Source organism: Cyanistes caeruleus, chromosome Z (genome assembly GCF_971803275.1).
Source record: "Cyanistes caeruleus chromosome Z, bCyaCae1.hap1.1, whole genome shotgun sequence".
In the NCBI taxonomy this organism is placed as follows: domain Eukaryota; kingdom Metazoa; phylum Chordata; class Aves; order Passeriformes; family Paridae; genus Cyanistes; species Cyanistes caeruleus.
The window spans coordinates 21,991,579-22,009,040 of NC_141732.1; the positions used below are offsets into that span (position 1 = coordinate 21,991,579).

Below are 17,462 nucleotides of genomic sequence, written 5' to 3' on the forward strand. Positions count from 1 at the left end.
GGAGGGTAGAATGTCCAGGGTTTTTATAGGGGTTTTGTGCCCTGAAGCCAAAACTCCGAGCAGTCACTGTTCAACAAAGCGTCTTGATAGTTGGTTGAATGGATTTCCTGGAACCGGCGAACTGAATCAATAGACAGTGGGGCAGAGTCTCCTCATATGTAAAAAGGTCTTGGGTGTTCCTTGATTTCATCTTGGTTTGGGCCATCACGACGGAGTGGTTGGCTCCGGTGTTGGAGCCGAAGAATATCTCGGCTGGGCTTGTTTCTTTGTCCAGCCTGATGGCCCGTGTCCTGCTTATTCTTTTAGGTTGATGGGCGCCGGCTAGGATCGTTATCCCGGTGCCGGCTAGAATTGTTATCTCTAAAATGGATGTTTGCGGCTGGACCTAGGGAGGAATCCTTGGCCACACTATATTTTATATTCTCTCATGTTATTATAACTACAGATATATTTATTTAGGTCTTTACGAATTTTTATTCATAACTATATTTATTACAATATGTATATGCAGATACAGATACAAGCACAGTGTCATGGGTAGTTCACCCTAAAACCAGGTCCCCTTGGGGTATGCACCGAGTCTCTCCATCTTTTTGCATCACCCACCAAGTGCAACCTGGTCCTTGAGCAAAGACAACCCCACGGATTGGACTGTCTTTGCTGGAGGCAGAATTAACCCAAACAGTTTTTCCCAGCATACCTCTTATATGTACCACTGGAACCTTATCTCCATCTGTCGCTCTAAAGGGCTCAGATTGGGCAGGGCCTGCTCGGTTAGTGGAACCTCAGGTGTTCACCAACCATGTGGCTTTTGCTAAATTAATTTCCCAGTTCTTGAAAGTTCCCCCACCCAGTGCCTTCAAGCTGGTTTTAAGCAAGCCATTGCACCGTTCAACTTTTCCAGCAGCAGGTGCATGGTAGGGGATATGGTACACCCACTCAGTGCCATGATCCCTAGCCCAGCTGTTTATAAGGTTATTCTTGAAATGAGTCTCATTGTCTGACTCAATCCTCTCAGGGGTACCATGCCTCCAAAGGACCTGCTTTTCAAGTCCCAGGATGGTGTTCCGGGCAGTGGCATGAGGCACAGGGTAGGTTTCCAACCATCCAGTGGTGGCTTCTACCATCGTGAGCACGTAGCGCTTGCCTTGGCGGGTTTGGGGCAGTGTGATGTAGTCAATCTGCCAGGCTTCCCCATATTTATATTTGGACCAACGCCCACCGTACCATAGCGGCTTCAACCGCTTGGCCTGCTTGATCGTGGCACACGTCTCACAGTCATGGATAACCTGAGAAATACTGTCCATGGTTACGTCCACCCCTCGGTCTCGTGCCCGCTTATAGGTGGCATCTCTCCCCTGATGGCCTGAGGCATCATGGGCCCATCGAGCTAGGAACAACTCTCCCTTGTGTTGCCAATCTAAGTCTATCTTTGACACCTCTATCTTTGCAGCCTGATCCACCTGCTCATTGTTTCGATGCTCTTTATTAGCCCTACTCTTGGGGACATGGGCATCTACATGACGGACCCTCACAGACAGTTTCTCTACCCTGGTGGCGACGTCTTTCCACTCATCAGCAGCCCAGATTGGCTTTCCTCTGTGTTGCCAGTTGGCCCTTTTCCACCTTTCCAGACATCCCCACAGAGCATTGGCTACCATCCATGAATCCGTGTAGAGGTAGAGGTAGAGCTTTGGCCACTTCTCTCTTTCAGCAATGTCCAGGGCCAGTTGAACAGCTTTGAGTTCAGCAAGTTGGCTTTATCCACCTTCTCCTTCAGTGGCCTCTGCGACCTGTCGTGTGGGGCTCCATACAGCTGCTTTCCACTTCCGGTTCATCTCTACGACGCGACAGGAACCATCAGTAAACAGAGCATAGCGTGTTTCTTCTGCTGGCAGTTGGTTGTACGGTGGAGCTTCTTCAGCCCGTGTCACTTGTTCCTGTTCCTCTTCATCAGTGAGACCAAAGTTTTCACCTTCTGGCCAGTTTGTAATTATCTCCAAAATCCCAGGGCGATTTGGGTTTCTAATACGGGCGCGCTGCGTGATGAGGGCGATCCACTTGCTCCATGTAGCGTCGGTGGCGTGGTGGGTAGCAGGAACCTTTCCTTTAAACATCCACCCCAGCACTGGCAGTCGGGGTGCCGGGAGGAGTTGTGCTTCTGTGCCAATCACTTCTGAGGTGGCTTGAACTCCTTCATAGGCAGCTAAGATTTCCTTCTCCGTGGGAGTGTAGTTGGCTTCAGACCCTCTGTAGCTTCGGCTCCAGAATCTCAGTGGTCGGCCTCGAGTCTCACCAGACACTTTCTGCCAAAGGCTTCAGGACAAGCCATTGTTCCCGGATGCAGAGTAGAGCACGTTCTTCACATCTGGTCCTGTTCTGACTGGGCCAAGGGCTACTGCATGGGCGATCTCCTGTTTGATCTGAGCAAAGGCTTGTTGTTGTTCAGGGCCCCAGTGGAAATCATTCTTTTTTCGGGTAACCAGGTAGAGAGGGCTCACGATCTGGCTGTACTCAGGAATGTGCATCCTCCAAAAACCTATGGCACCTAGGAAAGCTTGCGTTTCCTTCTTGCTAGTGGGTGGAGACATTACTGTGATCTTATTGATGACCTCAGTGGGAATCTGACGCCGTCCGTCTTGCCACTTTACTCCCAGGAACTGGATCTCTTGAGCAGGTCCTTTGACTTTGTTCTTCTTGATGGCAAAGCTGGCTTGTAGCAGAATCTGGATGATCTTTTCTCCTTTCTCAAATACTTCCACTGCTGTGTTCCCCCACACAATGATGTCATCAATGTACTGCAGATGTTCTGGAGCCTCACCCTTTTCCAGGGCAGCCTGGATCAGTCCATGGCAGATGGTGGGGCTGTGCTTCCACCCCTGGGGCAGTCGGTTCCAGGTGTACTGCACTCCCCTCCACGTGAAGGCAAACTGAGGCTTGCATTCTGCTGCCAGGGGAATGGAGAAAAATGCATTGGCAATATCAATTGTGGCGTACCACTTCACTGCCTTGGACTCCAGCTCGTACTGGAGCTCCAACATATTCGGCACAGCAGCGCTCAGAGGTGGAGTCACTTCATTCAATGCACGATAGTCCACAGTCAGTCTCCATTCTCTGTCAGACTTGCGCACAGGCCAGATGGGGCTGTTGAAGGGTGAGTGGGTTTTGCTGACCACCCCTTGGCTCTCCAGCTCTCGGATCATCTTGTGGATGGGGATCACAGCATCTCAATTTGTCCTATACTGCCGGCGGTGCACTGTCGAGGTGGCAATTGGTACTCGCTTTTCTTCCACTTTCAGGAGTCCTACTGCAGATGGGTTCTCTGATAGTCCAGGCAAGGTGTTCAATTGCTTAATGTCTTCTGCCTCCACAGCAGCTATTCCAAAAGCCCACCTGAGTCCCTTTGGATCTTTGTAATAGCCATTTCTAAGGAAGTCCATGCCCAGAATACACAGGGCCTTGGGGCCAGTCACAATGGGATGTTTCTGCCACTCCTTCCCAGTCAGGCTCACCTCAGCTTCCAACAGAGTCAATTGCTGCGGTCCCCCCGTCACTCCAGCAATGGAAACAGGTTCTGCCCCCACATGTCCTGATGGCATTAGGGTACACTGTGCACCAGTATCAACTAAAGCTTCGTATTTCTGTGGCTCTGATGTGCCAGGCCATCGGATCCACCCCGTCCAAAAGACCCGGTTTTCCCGTGCCTCTTCCTGGCTAGAGGCAGGGCCCCTCTAGCACTGGTCATCCTCTCCTCCTTGGGCATACATGCTAGAGGTTCCTTCAAGGGGATCATCCTCTTTTCTGTAATATCTGGCAGATTGGTCACGGGAGGTTGAGGCTACCTTCACTTTAGTGCAACCTTTCTGGTTACTGGTTCCCTGCCTGAGTTGACGCACTCGTGCTGCCAGGGCAGAAGTGGGTTTCCCATCCCACTTTCCCATGTCTTCCCCATGGTCACGTAGAAAGAACCACAGCTCAGTTCGTGAGGTGTACCCTCTCTCTCTAGCTGGGGGACGTGGGGCTTGGAGTTTTGGGCTTGTGACCCGCACTGGTGCCATATGGGAACCGCTCTTCCTCATCTCTTCCCTCATTTCCCTCATCTCCTCTTTGAGTTCCTTAATCACAGCAGAAATCTTAGCCTGATGTGGGCCATGGACCATACTGGCGAAATGTCTAAGCCTGGTGGTGACAGAACCCACCATCTCTCGGCTGTTATCAGCATTAATCGTTGCAATATAGGTGGTGTAGTCACGTGGCCCTAGATTTGCCAGACTCCACAACATCTGCCCAGTGCACCTGACTTTGTCGGGGTCATTATCATGCTGTCCACCCCTCCCAAAAAGGACCTCTAACATCGCCACTTCTCTCAGCTGTTGGATTTTTTCTTCAATGGTTTTCCAGCCTCTTCTACAATAGTGCTCTTCCATTCTCTCTCTGTGGACAAATCTCTCTCTTACACTCATCAAAAGCCGCTCCCAGAGGGAAAGGGGCCCTTGCTCCCTGACGAATATCTGATTCACACCTGAGTCCTGGGTCAAGGGTCCCACATTCCTTGCCTCACCACCATCCAGCTGCACGCCTGTACCCATAAGGTCCCAGACCCGAAGTAACCAGGTTGTATAAGGCTCAAGCCCCCACCTCACAATGTCTTTTTGTAACTTACGGAGACTGTCATATGTTGGAGACTCAGTGATGATTTCAACTTCTGGCTCCCCTGTGGGTTGTGTGGACCCTCCTTTCTTATCCTTATCAACAGGGTGTTGTGGTTTCATCTTAGACTTCCTCATTTCCACAGGAGCAACAGCTGCTGGCTGTGACTGCCCTTGTGGTTAAGCTGGAACCTGGACGGTTGTAACGTCTGTGGGTTCCACTGCAGCACCATCAGACTCTCTCTCTTTGAGGCAGGGGGAGGGTTTCCCAGCAGCTGAGGAAATGCATCCCTTTAGCATCTCACGTATCTCCTTGACCAGAACCCCCACCCACTCTGGATGGTTCATTTCTGAGGTGGGCTGTGGGGCAGGGGCAGGCTCTGGTGCAGCACCCCCTGTCTCTGGGGCTGTGCCAGGCTCTGGTGCAGCACCCCCTGTCTCTGGGGCTGTGCCAGGCTCTGGGGCAGCACCCCCTGTCTCTGGGGCTGTGCCAGGCTCTGGGGCAGCATTCCCTGTCTCTGGGGCTGTGCCAGGCTCTGGGGCAGCACTCCCTGTCTCTGGGGCTGTGCCAGGCTCTGGGGCAGCACTCCCTGTCTCTGGGGCTGTGCCAGGCTCTGGGGGCAGCACTCCCTGTCTCTGGGGCTGTGTGAGGCTCTGGGGCAGCACTCCCTGTTTCTGGAGCTGTGCCAGGCTCTGGGGTAGCACTCCCTGTCTCTGGGGCTGTGCCAGGCTCTGGGGCAGCATTCCCTGTCTCTGGGGCTGTGCCAGGCTCTGGGGCAGCACTCCCTGTTTCTGGGGCTGTGCCAGGCTCTGGGGCAGCACTCCCTGTCTCTTTCCCTTTGTCTCTGAAGGCTAAGTAGAACAGGCCTATCAGCAACACCAGCCACTGTATGATGTCATTAGCATTCAGAGAAGATTTTAACCCTTCGAAAACTGGCTGGGTAGGCCCAAGGAACTGGGTGAAAGGTTGGGAGAAAATTTCCCCAACTGTCTTTTTCTCCCAGTAGGTACCATTATTAAAGTAACCCAAAAACCATCCAGTTAGTGTGTGACAGCTCTGAATCCATGAGCCCGCCGTCCAGAGGACGTTAAACATCCATGAATTCCTCACCTTATCAATCCACAAAACAAGCTGGATAATAGCCACAGTAGCCTTAGTTATAGGACCCATATTTAGGTAAGGTACAGAAAATGGGAGAAATATAGATGTGACCACATGCCCCGCGACCCTGGGTAAGCTCAACTGCATGGTTCTACCTAACAAGGTTTCTAAATCCAGCACACAAAAGTTAGGTTATTTAAGAACTGTTATTCCTTTTATGCCCTTTTCTCTCAGTACCCCACGGATGGGCGCCAAAATCTGTCTTGGTTCTAGAAGACAGGTGTCTGTTAGGGAGAGCAGGAGCCTCCCTTGGGATGAAAGAATGTAGATCCCCTCTCTCCGAATTATTATAAATTTGAAATCAAGGGGGCTTTCAGGCAGAGATCTGGGGATAGGAGTAACAGTTCTTTACTAGTATAACCAGGCAAACAAACAAACAAACAAGCAATAACAAGAAGACAGAACCAGGGACTCCGTGACAGCTTTCTCGGCTGAGACAGGAAGGGATGGAGGAGAGGCTGTTTCACAAACCCCCTCGGGCAGGCAGTCCCGGTGCTCCTGCAGGTCTCTGAGGAACAGTCAGCTGGAACAGCAGGGATGAGCTGGGATCTTGGGCCGGTGGCTGACGTGTATCAGCAGCTCTGCGGCGGTGCCTGGCACTGCCACACGTCCCGGCAGGACAGGGGGTGTGAGGCCACCAACAAAGAGGGAAGGAGAAGCAGCAGCAGCTCCATCTGGGTGATGGCGAAATTCCCTTCTCTCCACCGCAGCAGCTCCGTGACCCAGCACACGAACGTCCTTCCCCGAAAACCGAAGAAGAACCAGCCCAAAAACTGTCCCCACCCTCCTTTTCTGCCCCCTTCCCCCTCTGGGCCCGGCCATTCATTGTCCTTTGTCGAGCATCCCTAAGTACCGGTAGTTAGGTTGTCCCAGCACATAATGGGTAAAAATTCCCCGGGCAGGCCAGAAGGACAAAACAAAACAAAACAAAACAAAACAAAACAAAACAAAACAAAACAAAACAAAAAAACAAAAAAAAAAAGGACACCTAACCCTCAACAGGGTGGCAGCCCAAAAGGTGCCTCACTGATTCTAGCCAGGATGGAAGATGAAATGCGCGGCAAGATGGAGGAGCACCCAATTCAGCCATCTCAGTAGGGTTTTGATGGCTCAGAATGCCACTTGTATCAAAGTCTAGCATTTCCCCTTAGTCCAGGTGCTTTAGGCAGCTCAAGAGCAAGCAGCTCCTGAAGGATTGGCTGCTGCCAGTGTGTCTCACTGCTGTCTGTCTGCAGGGCTCAACGGCAGGGTCGGCACCTCCTCTGGCTCCCTCTCTTGGTGAGGAAGAGGCTGAAGAGGAGCAAGACCACATCAAGCCCCCAGCTGCTGTCCCTCCACAGCCCAAACAGGCAGAGCCAGTAAGTGGCACCAGCGGTTGGCACTGCCTTTGGTGCAGGGCCAAGCTTCAAGTGGCACATCACCCAGGCCTTGGTGCTCATGGCTGAAGATGCTGGGGGCTTGCCACGACGTTCGTGTTGCTCCAGCCAAGCCGGGGACCCCTGCCTAATGGCTTCTGAGCTTTGACTTTTAAGCAGCACTTGGCTGGGATGCTGAGAGGCCCTGAGCATGTCTCTCAGGATCAGAGCAGGGGCAGTGTGAAACGATTGCCAGTGTAGAAGTGAGCCCCTTGGTGCCCGGTGTCAGTGCAGGCTGCCGCTGGTCAGCGGACAGAGCGGTCCAAAGACACACTTGACAGCCTTGAGGGATACTTGGGAGGCCCTGGCCCCTTGCAGGGAGCTGGCCCTCTGCGCGGTGTAAGGAGCTTCAGGCACAGCATAGGCTGTGCTTCAATTGCATGTGGTCAGAGCAGAGTGTGGTGAGGAGAATCCGCACCAACGCAGCTCCGCACTGTAAAGGCCGGCTGGGTGTCGGGAGGGCAGGAAGGCAGCTGCCAAGGGCTGCTCCCTAAAGCCTGAAATGCAGAGGGGAAATGAGTGAAACAGATGACAAGAGGGACATGCTGCGGGCATCTGATCAGACATCTGCACGCTAGCTCCTGGTTGATTTCATTGCCCAGGAGAAGGCAGGAGGAGCAAAGCACCAAGGCTCTGGGACCCTGCTCCCACCTCCTTCTGGCTCTTTGCAACTGTGTCAATACCATGTGGCAGCGGTCTAGCAGAAGAGCTGATAAAATGTAGCGTGGATCTCACCAAGACCTGCTGTACCAGAGCAGCCCTTGGCCTTTTCTCATTGCCTTGGAGTAGGGGACATCCAAAGCCCCCCAGCTGAAGAGGCCTGGCGCTGGCTGACAGCGCCTGCCTGAGGCCTTGCTTTTGCCGTGCGCTCTGCAGGGCATCTGGGCCTGCCAGCCAGCCTTCTGACGGGCCACCTTTTCTTGTCACAGCTGGACACACGCTCTGAAATCCAAGGTGCCGCTGGAGCAGCAGGGCCTGAGGCAGCCGGTGCTCCCACAGCTGCTGGCACTGGGTCCGGCAGCCTCGCCCAGCCGGCCAAGATGAGAGAGGAGTAGAGGCTGATGAGACTGAGTACGTCTGCTGTATTTCTGGGGGACTAGAGCAGAGCGCAAGTCGCGCGTCTTGGTGCAGGCTGGGCCACGAGTTCCTCCCGGGTCTCGTGTCTCAGAGGCCCTTAGGCCTCTCTGCACAACCTGCTGCTGTTCATCCAGGCAGCGAGAGAGTGCTCGGTGCGTTCCTGCTGCCTCTGAGGGCAGCTGGGATTGGCTTGCCTCTGCCTGGGCTGCCTTCTGCGGCAAAGACAGAAGCAGGGATTGCTTCTGCTTGAGCAGAAGGCTGGCACTTAGCAAGTGGCTAGGCCCCAGGGAGCTCTCAAGCTGCCGACTGGCAGAGGGGTGGTGGCATTTTGGATGGTCTGGGAAGCGGCGTCTCTGCTTGCGAGTGAGTGCCTTGCACTGCTTCTGTCTTTCAGGAAGCGTTGTGAGCCCGGGTGAGCCAGGGAGGAAATACACAGCCCTTGAAGAACTTGGACGAGGGTAAGCAGGACATCTGCTCCTTGTACAGCAGCGTAGGCCACGTCTTTCACTGGTGCCATATCCAGCGCCAAGTCAGGCAAACTCCAAACATGGTCCCCCTCTGGCTTTTCCTCTTGACACCTCTCAGGACTGCTGAGTCAAGAGCAAGCAGATGGCATCATCAGAGACAACTTGGTGCTGGCAGTGTCTTGCTTGTGGCAAGGAGCAAGAGCTGGAGGATCTCCTGGCCCTGCAAGCTTTATGGGCCACCAGAGCACCTTGCTGAACAAGAACTGCCAGATAACAGCTCTCAAAGACATTGTTTCCAAAGCTAGTCTTGTCCACTTTATACACCCAGCCACGCACCCACCCAGACACACAGGCTTAAGAGCCCCACTTTTTTGTGTGTTTGGTTCAGAAGCAAGTGCACATGTGCCTTGGAGATTTGCAGCAGCCCCTGGTCTTCATGTTGGACCCGAGTGTTCTCTTGGACAGCCTGCATGGCAAAGGGTGGCTGGGCTGATGTGCTCTTGGCTGAAGAGACTCTGCAACCAGGCTCTTTGGAAAGAGTGCAGCAGGCAGCCTGGGGAGATCTCCTGCCTAGGCTCTCTTTCAGTGCCAGGGACTAAAGAGTTTTTTCTGCTGCTCTTTTCTTTCTAGGGGCTTTGGAGCTGTTTATAGAGCCCTGGATGCCAGCACAGGGAAACAGGTAAAGATTCAGCAGCCCCCGCGGGTTTTGCAGCTCAAGAGCGCTTCCCCTGCTGCTGGAGACCGTGGCTGGAGCTTTGGCCGGCCGCTCCATCTCTGCAGCAGAGGCTGCTCGTCTGCAGCACAGACTGGGCTCAGTGTGCAGAATGCATTTGGGACAGGCTTTGGTGCTTCTCTGAAGCTTTGCTGTCCAGTAACAAGGCAGTTTGGCAGAGCTCGGCTGCGTGGTCGCACAAGCACTGGCTCCGTGTTCCTTGTGATCTGCTGCAAGGAGCGACTTGTCAAGTGAACAGTCTTCTATGTCCTTTTAGGTGGCCATCAAGAAAATGACGCTGCAAGAGGAGGATTCCGAGGAGCTGGCTGTCAATGAAATCCTGGCCATGAGGGACAACAGGAATCCCAATATTGTTACCTACTTAGACAGGTTGGGGCGTTGGCATGTCAGCGTTCCTTCAGATAGTGCAAGGCAGAAATGACCAACCCCTTTGGTCAGCGGCAGAAAGCGGAGCTGTTTGTGCTTTCTCTACTCATGTCCAGCACAGGGGAGGAGGTTTCACTTGGTGTGCAAGAATCTCTTCCGGCATATGTAGCTTGGAGAGCAGTGGCAAAAGCCTGGCTCAGGCCCTCGGGTGACTGAGCTGTACCCGTTGCTGTCTCTCCATGCCGTACTTTTTCTTCTTGCAGCTACCTGGTCGATGAGGATCTCTGGCTGGTGATGGAATTCATGGACAGAGGCACGCTGTTCGATGTACTCAGGGCAGCGTACCTGGAGGAAGAACAGATAGGCGCTGTCTGTCGGGAGGTGAGGGATGGCGCCTGTGCCGGCCCTGGCCTGCACAGGATGGTCCTTGCCAGCGGGTGGGGAAGAAGAGCAGAGGTTTCTTGCTCACTCCTTTGTTTTGGTGCTGCTGTCACGGCACCAGGAGAAGAGTGAGCATCTGAAGGGAACTGCCTGCCGTTGTCCCCGCACTTGCCCAGGCTCTCGTACTCCTACATGGCGTCTGTCCTCTGACGCTCGCGCTTGCTCCCTCGCTTGCTTTCACTTGTTTCCTCTTGGAACCTCTGCCTCTCCCCGTTTGCCTGGAGCGTGTCTGTCTGTCCTGCACCCCTTGCTGCTCCAAGGCAGCGTGCTGCTGGCAGAATTTCTAGCTGAAGGGATGAGCTTCAAAGGATAGCACTGCAGCCCAGATGGCACTGGATTCTGCAACAGCTCTATTGTGCTGCTTCCTCCTCTGCTGCCGCAGCTCTGCCAATAAAATCTTTGCCATGCCGCTGGCCAGCCAAAGGTCCCGCACTTTCTAACGAAGGCGGGAGGGGCTCTCTGAAGCTCAGATGCCTTTGCTTCAGAAGACAGAAAATACTTCTAAGGGTGCTGAAGCAGCAAGCTCTTCCTCTTGCCAACAGCATGATGCTGCACTTGCAAATTCCCTGAGAAAGGTGTCAATCTCCTCGAGCCCTTTCCTTTCTTGTGGCATGAAATTGGGTGGCCTGAACATTTCCCCTTGCCTTCCTCCTTTCTCTCTCAGTGCCTGCAAGGACTGCATTTCCTTCATTCCCGCTGAGTCATTCACAGAGACATCAAAAGTGGCAACATTCTTATGGGCACGGACGGATCGGTCAAATTGGGTGGGTATGGCTGGTCAGGCGCAGCGTAGCCAGCATGTGCTGTGGGGCTGCTTTTGGGGTGACTGCCAGTCGCCCAGAAGCGCTGCTTGGCCAGGGCAGGCATGCTGAGGGAGGTTCTGAAGTGAAGTTTCTTATTTCCCCGGCTGCAGCCGCGTGGAAGCAGAGCACCGCAGCTTTGCCAGCCAGGACAAAGATTGAGCATGGCCTCGTCAGGCTTGGAGTGGGCAATGCTCGTGGCTGGTTTGCCAGCGGTCGCTGTCCTTGACAGGCTTTGTCTTTCTCCTCAGCTGACTTTGGTCTCTGTGCTCGGCTCAGCCCTGAGTGCAGCAGGTGCGACTCCAGCGTCGGCACTCCCAGCTGGATGGCGCCAGAAGTCGTGAGAGGAGAAGCCTACGGCCCCAAAGTGGACATCTGATCCCTGGGGATCACGGGGCTGGAGATGGTGGAAGGGGAAGCTCCTTACCAGAGGGAGCCCAAGTTCAGGGTAAGGTGCAGCTTCCCAAGGGGGCTCTGTGTGGAGAGAGCTGTTGTGGCTAGGAAAGGAGCAGCTTGAGCGTCCCCTTGCCTTTCTCGTAGGTTTTGGACTGATCGAAAGGAACGGGCCCCCAAAACTGCAAAACCCCAGGCACCACTCGGCTCTCCTGCGCGACTTTCTGCGCTGCTGCCTGCAGGCAGACGAAGACAGGCGCTGGTCTGCCCAGGAGCTCCTGCAGGTAAGCAAAAGGGAAGTGGCAAGAAGCCCTGTGAGCTGAGGACAGCCGCATGAAGGGATGAAGGGGACTGTGGGCCACGTGGGCCTGGGTGAGCCAGGTGAGCGGCGCAGGAAGGTGCAGGGGCAGAGGGTGCTCTGGGTCCTCCTGGTGCATCTTTCTGGTAGCCCAGCAATCCTGCTGGAGTGCCAGAGGCTGAAGAGGAATCTGTGATCTTGGAAAGTAAGGCTCCCTTTCTTTTTTGTTTTTTCTCTGGGCAGCATCCGTTTGTGACCTCAGGCCAGCCCGCCTCCAGCCTGGCTGCTCTCATCGTCTCAGCCAAGCAAGTGCAGGAAGACTGGAGGGGAGAGGCTTGCGCCTGAGGAAGCCTTTGTGCCACGCCAGCTCCGAGGAGTGCAAAGGGGATGGATGGTGTTTAGGCAGAGAGTCAGCCATCCATTAAGTTTTTTAAGGAGGTGTTCACTTGATAGGAAGTTTATGTTCTATTAATTTTGTCCATTTAGGTGCTTTCAGTTTATACCTCTGTTTTATTTTTTTTTCTCAAATGCGTAATTTATAATTTTAGCGAAAATAGGGATTGACTTTTTAGGGCTATAGATTTTAGAAAACTTTGATAGTGGAGGATCGTTTCCCTTGGAATAGAGTGTTATTAATATAGGAATCTCTGAGCTTTGTTTTCTAGAAGTGGATGAAGTTTCATAGTTATATATAAACTGCGAGAGGAAAAGCTGCTATGCCGTGGAACTGGGTCATACCTGTGCCACAAGCAGTCAGCATGAAGAGATCACTTGGAGGACAGAATGATGAAGATGTAGAATTAGTTAGAGGATAGTTTGTTTCATAACTTTATTTCAACCGGCCTTGCAATAAAACTTTTTAATACCCAGATTGTTGGGAGACTCCCTTCCTTGCCATGCTGTAGCTGAGCTGGACAGTCCCTGTCAGAGGCCCAAAAAATAGGCTGAGGTTAAGAGCTTTGCTTACCTGAACTGGGAAATGGCCATGGGCTGGTGAGAGATACTCCCAGGTTATGTACATCAGGTAATGAGCTCACATTCAGGACAATACCACAGGAGGCAGATGTGCAGTCCTTCTTGGCAGCCTCTTGTCCTGAAGATGTGAGGGTGATCTGCAGGAATGACTATTTTGTTCCCACTCTCCTCTCAATGTCACCTGTGGGATGTAATGGCATTCTCATAGTGACATCCGGCCCGTCCACCCTGCTCCTCATTTCCTCCCTTTTCATCCCAGACACTCTCCAGGGACCCTCTGGGCCAACCTAATGCCCTAGAGGTGTGTGCTGCCACCAAGGCCTATGGCATAGTTCCCACTCTGCTGCATCCTTGGCTTCTTCCCACACCTGGGCCCAGCTGCTGTTGCCGGGTGTTGGATAGCACACAATGTGTCACACCTATCAGTGACCAGTTTGACAGAGGAGGTCATCAAACAGGTCCCCACTACTCACAGCCCACCCCCCAGCACTTTCCCCACCAAGCTGTGACTCCATTTTGTTGTAATGCAGTTAGGAAAAATGGTATGACCCAAAGAATGTACCCCCGAAAATGTAGACTTGTAAGTTCTTTCCCTTATCTAGTTCCCCAGTTCCCCTTATTGGTTGTGTAAATTCCCTCACACCCCTTACCCTTGCCTTGAAAAAGAGCTGTCTATTGATACCTCCCCCTCTTTCCCTCCTGCCATCTCACCCCAAAGGATCCCAAGAAATAAAACTGCAACTGCTATCTCAGCAAAGGGAAAGAGCCTCGTTTTTAGGGCCTCGTCTGGCAAGCTAAAACTACCTCCCCAGCCTCCCTGCCCACTGCGGGGTGGACAGTGGTAACAGAGGGGCTGGGGACACAGTTATAATAGCACCATTTTGACTCCATCTGCTGAGACACCCATAGCAAGGGACTGCTTATGGACTGGATGCTCCTTGAGTGGTGCCCACAGGCCAAATTTCCACACCTCCCTTAACCTCCTCTTACCTCTAAGGCTGTCTCAGCCTTCTAGACACAATTTTTCTTAATCTAATGGCTTTTTGTGCTTAACTTAATGTAAGCAGGGGTAAATGCTTTTGATTGTCTTTATTCTAGAATTAATAGAAATAAGTTGTAGTACTCCAATATTTTGGTATTTAAAATTTGAAGCAACTGAAAAAAGTAGAGAAGCTTTCTGTGTAGCTTTTAAGTTAATTTTCAAGTCTCTTTCCTCTTCATGCAGTTTCAATGTATCTGTTGATTGCCCTTGGCTGTCATCTTTTAAACTTCATCACTTGTCTATAGATCCATAAAAAAAGCTGTAAACCCAATGCCAATTCATGGTACTTTGTATTTTTCCTCTTCTGGAAAGGCTGAAGGCTTGTGATCTTCTTCTGTCAGCTAGACTTGGATTCCCATCCTGGCTCTGGCTCACAGCAGGATAAACATAATTTATTAACTGCTAATAAGATCTGCTAGCAAAGGTCACAGTTAGACCTAAGCATGATGTTTCTCTTCCTCCCCTGAATACACATCTTTGTGTCTAGGCCTGGTGATTTCCAGGAGCACCTAAGCCACTGCCAAAGAGAAAAGTCACACTATTGCTGGTTTTGGCATTGATTTTTTGTAGGATTTTGATCCGTATATACAGTGATTTACAAGAACTGTATCTTTGATATGAAGTGCCTTCAGGGATCATTTCTAAGCATAATGAGCAATGAAGTCCAGATACTAATGAGTCATGGTTGTTTTTGTAATTTCTCTCTCCTTGCCTCCTTTGGGCTGAATTCTCTATGGATAAAACTTTTCCTCTAGTCTCTCAGCCTCCTTTGGGCTGAATTCCTCTGGGATCCTCCCTCGTGGGGAGTTCCACTTATCTCAGTCCTTATGATTCGATGAAAACTCCCGAGCTCGTTAGAATCGTGTTTCTCATGTTTATTAACAGGTGATCACAAAACTTGACAGATCTCTCTAGGCTGGTTACAAGGTTAATTTTTGCAATTTGGCACATTTCTTTCTTCTGATGGTACAAACAAGGCCTTGTGGCACACTTCCTGTCTGATGCACAAAATGGCCCCGAACTACGCAGTTCTTTTATCTTTATTCCTATTTTTACCCAATTAACAATAGACACATATATTATTTTTCTTAATGACCCAATGACCCATCACCTCTGTGATGCACTGCGGCATTTTCTATCCAATCACCTACTATTACCCAAAAACCTCTAGGAGAAGAACATGAAGAAGAAAGAAGGGACAAGGGACAGCACCCTAAATCCTCCATCTTGTCTCCTGTTCTCTAAACTAACTTTTTCACCCAGTGATTTAAAAAACTTTCTAATCTACACACTTACATTTTTAGCTTTTTCTATCTAACTTCAACATTTGTTTTCATGTTTTACCATGAAAACATGCTCATGAATTTCATATTATATGAAATTCAGTGTTTTTCTAGATCTTATAACTAAGTATCAGAAACAAGGGCACACACTCTGTATTCCAGACTCCAACATCTGCCCCTCTCTTAAAAAAAAAAAAAAAAAAAAAAAATCAACCCAAAGCTTTTCTTTGATTACTTTTCAAGAAGGGCTGTTTTTCCTTCACTCATGCCCTATGCACTAACAACAGAACTGCTGCTCTGTTCCACAGAGCACTCTGCCTCCAGTTTTGAACATCAGTTAACTAACCACTCAAAGCTAGAGAAATAGATCTAGGTTGCTTACTTAATCAGTAGCTTAATTTGTCTAATTGCTCTAAAGTTTCTGCTGAAGCTACTTGAATTGAAAGCTGAGTTGTTACAGATCTCTATCTGAAATTTCTTGAGTCAAACTCTTCACAATCAGGTGTAACTAAGATTGATAGAAGGTTACACTAAGATGTTGCCTCTTTGTATAGAGCATGATTTGGATTAACATTCATTATCTCATCTTCATTCTGTTTTAACACAGAAAAATTGAATATTATACAAAAATCTGTTTTCACTGAGATAAGGTATACTTTCTTTTGAGTTAACTAAAAGAAGTGATGCAGGTGAAATTGCATCACAAAGTGATCAACAAAATGATACAGCTCAAGGGTGATACCTGATTCACCTTCATATTCAAGAATTTTATCCCTCGTGCAAGATTCTGAATTTTGACACAGTTCACACCATGCTTTAACAAATGAGGCTTTACAATATCGATTTTCCCACTGTTTCACATGAAACCCAAAGTTCATTGCTCTTGCATGTTGGATCCAAGTTGTTCAGCTGTCAACTGTGGTCTTGATACAGTTCACATCTGCATGCTCTTCTGCTCTTTGGGCTCTGTTTGTCTCTGCAGCTGATGAGTTTCCATGTTCTTCGCTAGGAAGTTACTTTTGCTTTGAACCTGTGAATACACAAACATACACATTCCTCCAAATTATTAATTGAAATAGATTTTTAATCTTCTTGCTTTTAAACTTTTGACCAGAACCAAAGAATTCTCTCTCCATGCAATTTTTTAACCTCCAACAATATAACAAACTGCTCACTCTGCTTTCTGAAGTAACACAAGCTTCCCGGTGTTCAGTTTTCCCTCACATTCCTCCCTCGTCCCCCCACATTCTCTGAAGGGACAGGGATAGGGGTACCACGCCGCTGGGGAATTTTTTGGGTTTCCTGCGCTTTCAGAAAGGGCAGTTCATCTCCCCACATTCCCGGGGCTCTTATCTCTTTAAACCTCATATTTATATTTTCCCCCATATCCTGGGTTTAAACAATCTCTCTTTAGAAATACTCAATCCCATTATCTAGACTGTATACAGTTTATCAGACCTGTTGGCTATCTTCAGATTACTGACCAGCAGAATCCAATGTTCCGAGTCCAGGGCCCTTGGAATTTCAGAATGTGATAGCAGATGTTTTTCTCCAGACAGATTTCTTTCAGGAACTGGTTTCTGTGATCCTGCAGGTGTTGATTGAAGCTTCTGTGAGTTTTTGTCTCCTCACACGGGGCACCATTTGTAATTTTCTCTCTCCTTGCCTCCTTTGGGCTGAATTCTCTATGGATAAAACTTTTCCTCTAGTCTCTCAGCCTCCTTTGGGCTGAATTCCTCTGGGATCCTCCCTCGTGGGGAGTTCCACTTATCTCAGTCCTTATGATTCGATGAAAACTCCCGAGCTCGTTAGAATCGTGTTTCTCATGTTTATTAACAGGTGATCACAAAACTTGACAGATCTCTCTAGGCTGGTTACAAGGTTAATTTTTGCAATCTGGTACATTTCTTTCTTCTGATGGTACAAACAAGGCCTTGTGGCACACTTCGTGTCTGATGCACAAAATGGCCCCGAAATACGCAGTTCTTTTATCTTTATTCCTATTTTTACCCAATTAACAGTAGACACGTATTTTATTTTTCTTAATGACCCAATGACCCATCACCTCCGTGATGCACTGCGGCGTTTTCTATCCAATCACTTACTATTACCCAAAAACATCTAGGAGAAGAACATGAAGAAGAAAGAAGGGACAAGGGACAGCACCCTAAATCCTCCATCTTGTCTCCTGTTCTCTAAACTAACTTTTTCACCCAGTGATTTAAAAAACTTTCTAATCTACACACTTACATTTTTAGCTTTTTCTATCTAACTTCAACATTTGTTTTCATGTTTTACCATGAAAACATGCTCATGAATTTCATATTATATGAAATTCAGTGTTTTTCTAGATCTTATAAC

At 50.0% G+C, this 17,462-nt stretch overlaps 1 protein-coding gene across 1 annotated transcript; it reads left to right on the forward strand.

Annotated features, from left to right (window-relative positions):
• The first annotated feature begins 7,046 nt into the window (after positions 1–7,046).
• On the forward strand, positions 7,047–12,672 carry LOC111941837 (serine/threonine-protein kinase PAK 3-like). The gene is made up of 9 exons (XM_086868482.1): positions 7,047–7,169; positions 8,156–8,297; positions 8,698–8,761; positions 9,401–9,449; positions 9,760–9,872; positions 10,133–10,250; positions 11,362–11,558; positions 11,651–11,787; positions 12,045–12,672. Exons 2-7 carry the CDS (start codon positions 8,288–8,290, stop codon positions 11,452–11,454), a joined length of 447 nt encoding a protein of 148 aa, XP_086724608.1. The 5' UTR covers positions 7,047–7,169; positions 8,156–8,287; the 3' UTR covers positions 11,455–11,558; positions 11,651–11,787; positions 12,045–12,672.
• Positions 12,673–17,462: the final 4,790 nt, after the last annotated feature.

What these genes read in the sequence shown, in the direction of transcription:
- LOC111941837 (XM_086868482.1), top strand. An exon ending in CTTGAAGAACTTGGACGAGG is followed by an intron (nt 8,762 to 9,400) that starts GTAAGCAGGACA and finishes TTTTCTTTCTAG; the next exon opens with GGGCTTTGGAGCTGTTTATA. An exon ending in TAGGCGCTGTCTGTCGGGAG is followed by an intron (nt 10,251 to 11,361) that starts GTGAGGGATGGC and finishes CTTTCTCCTCAG; the next exon opens with CTGACTTTGGTCTCTGTGCT.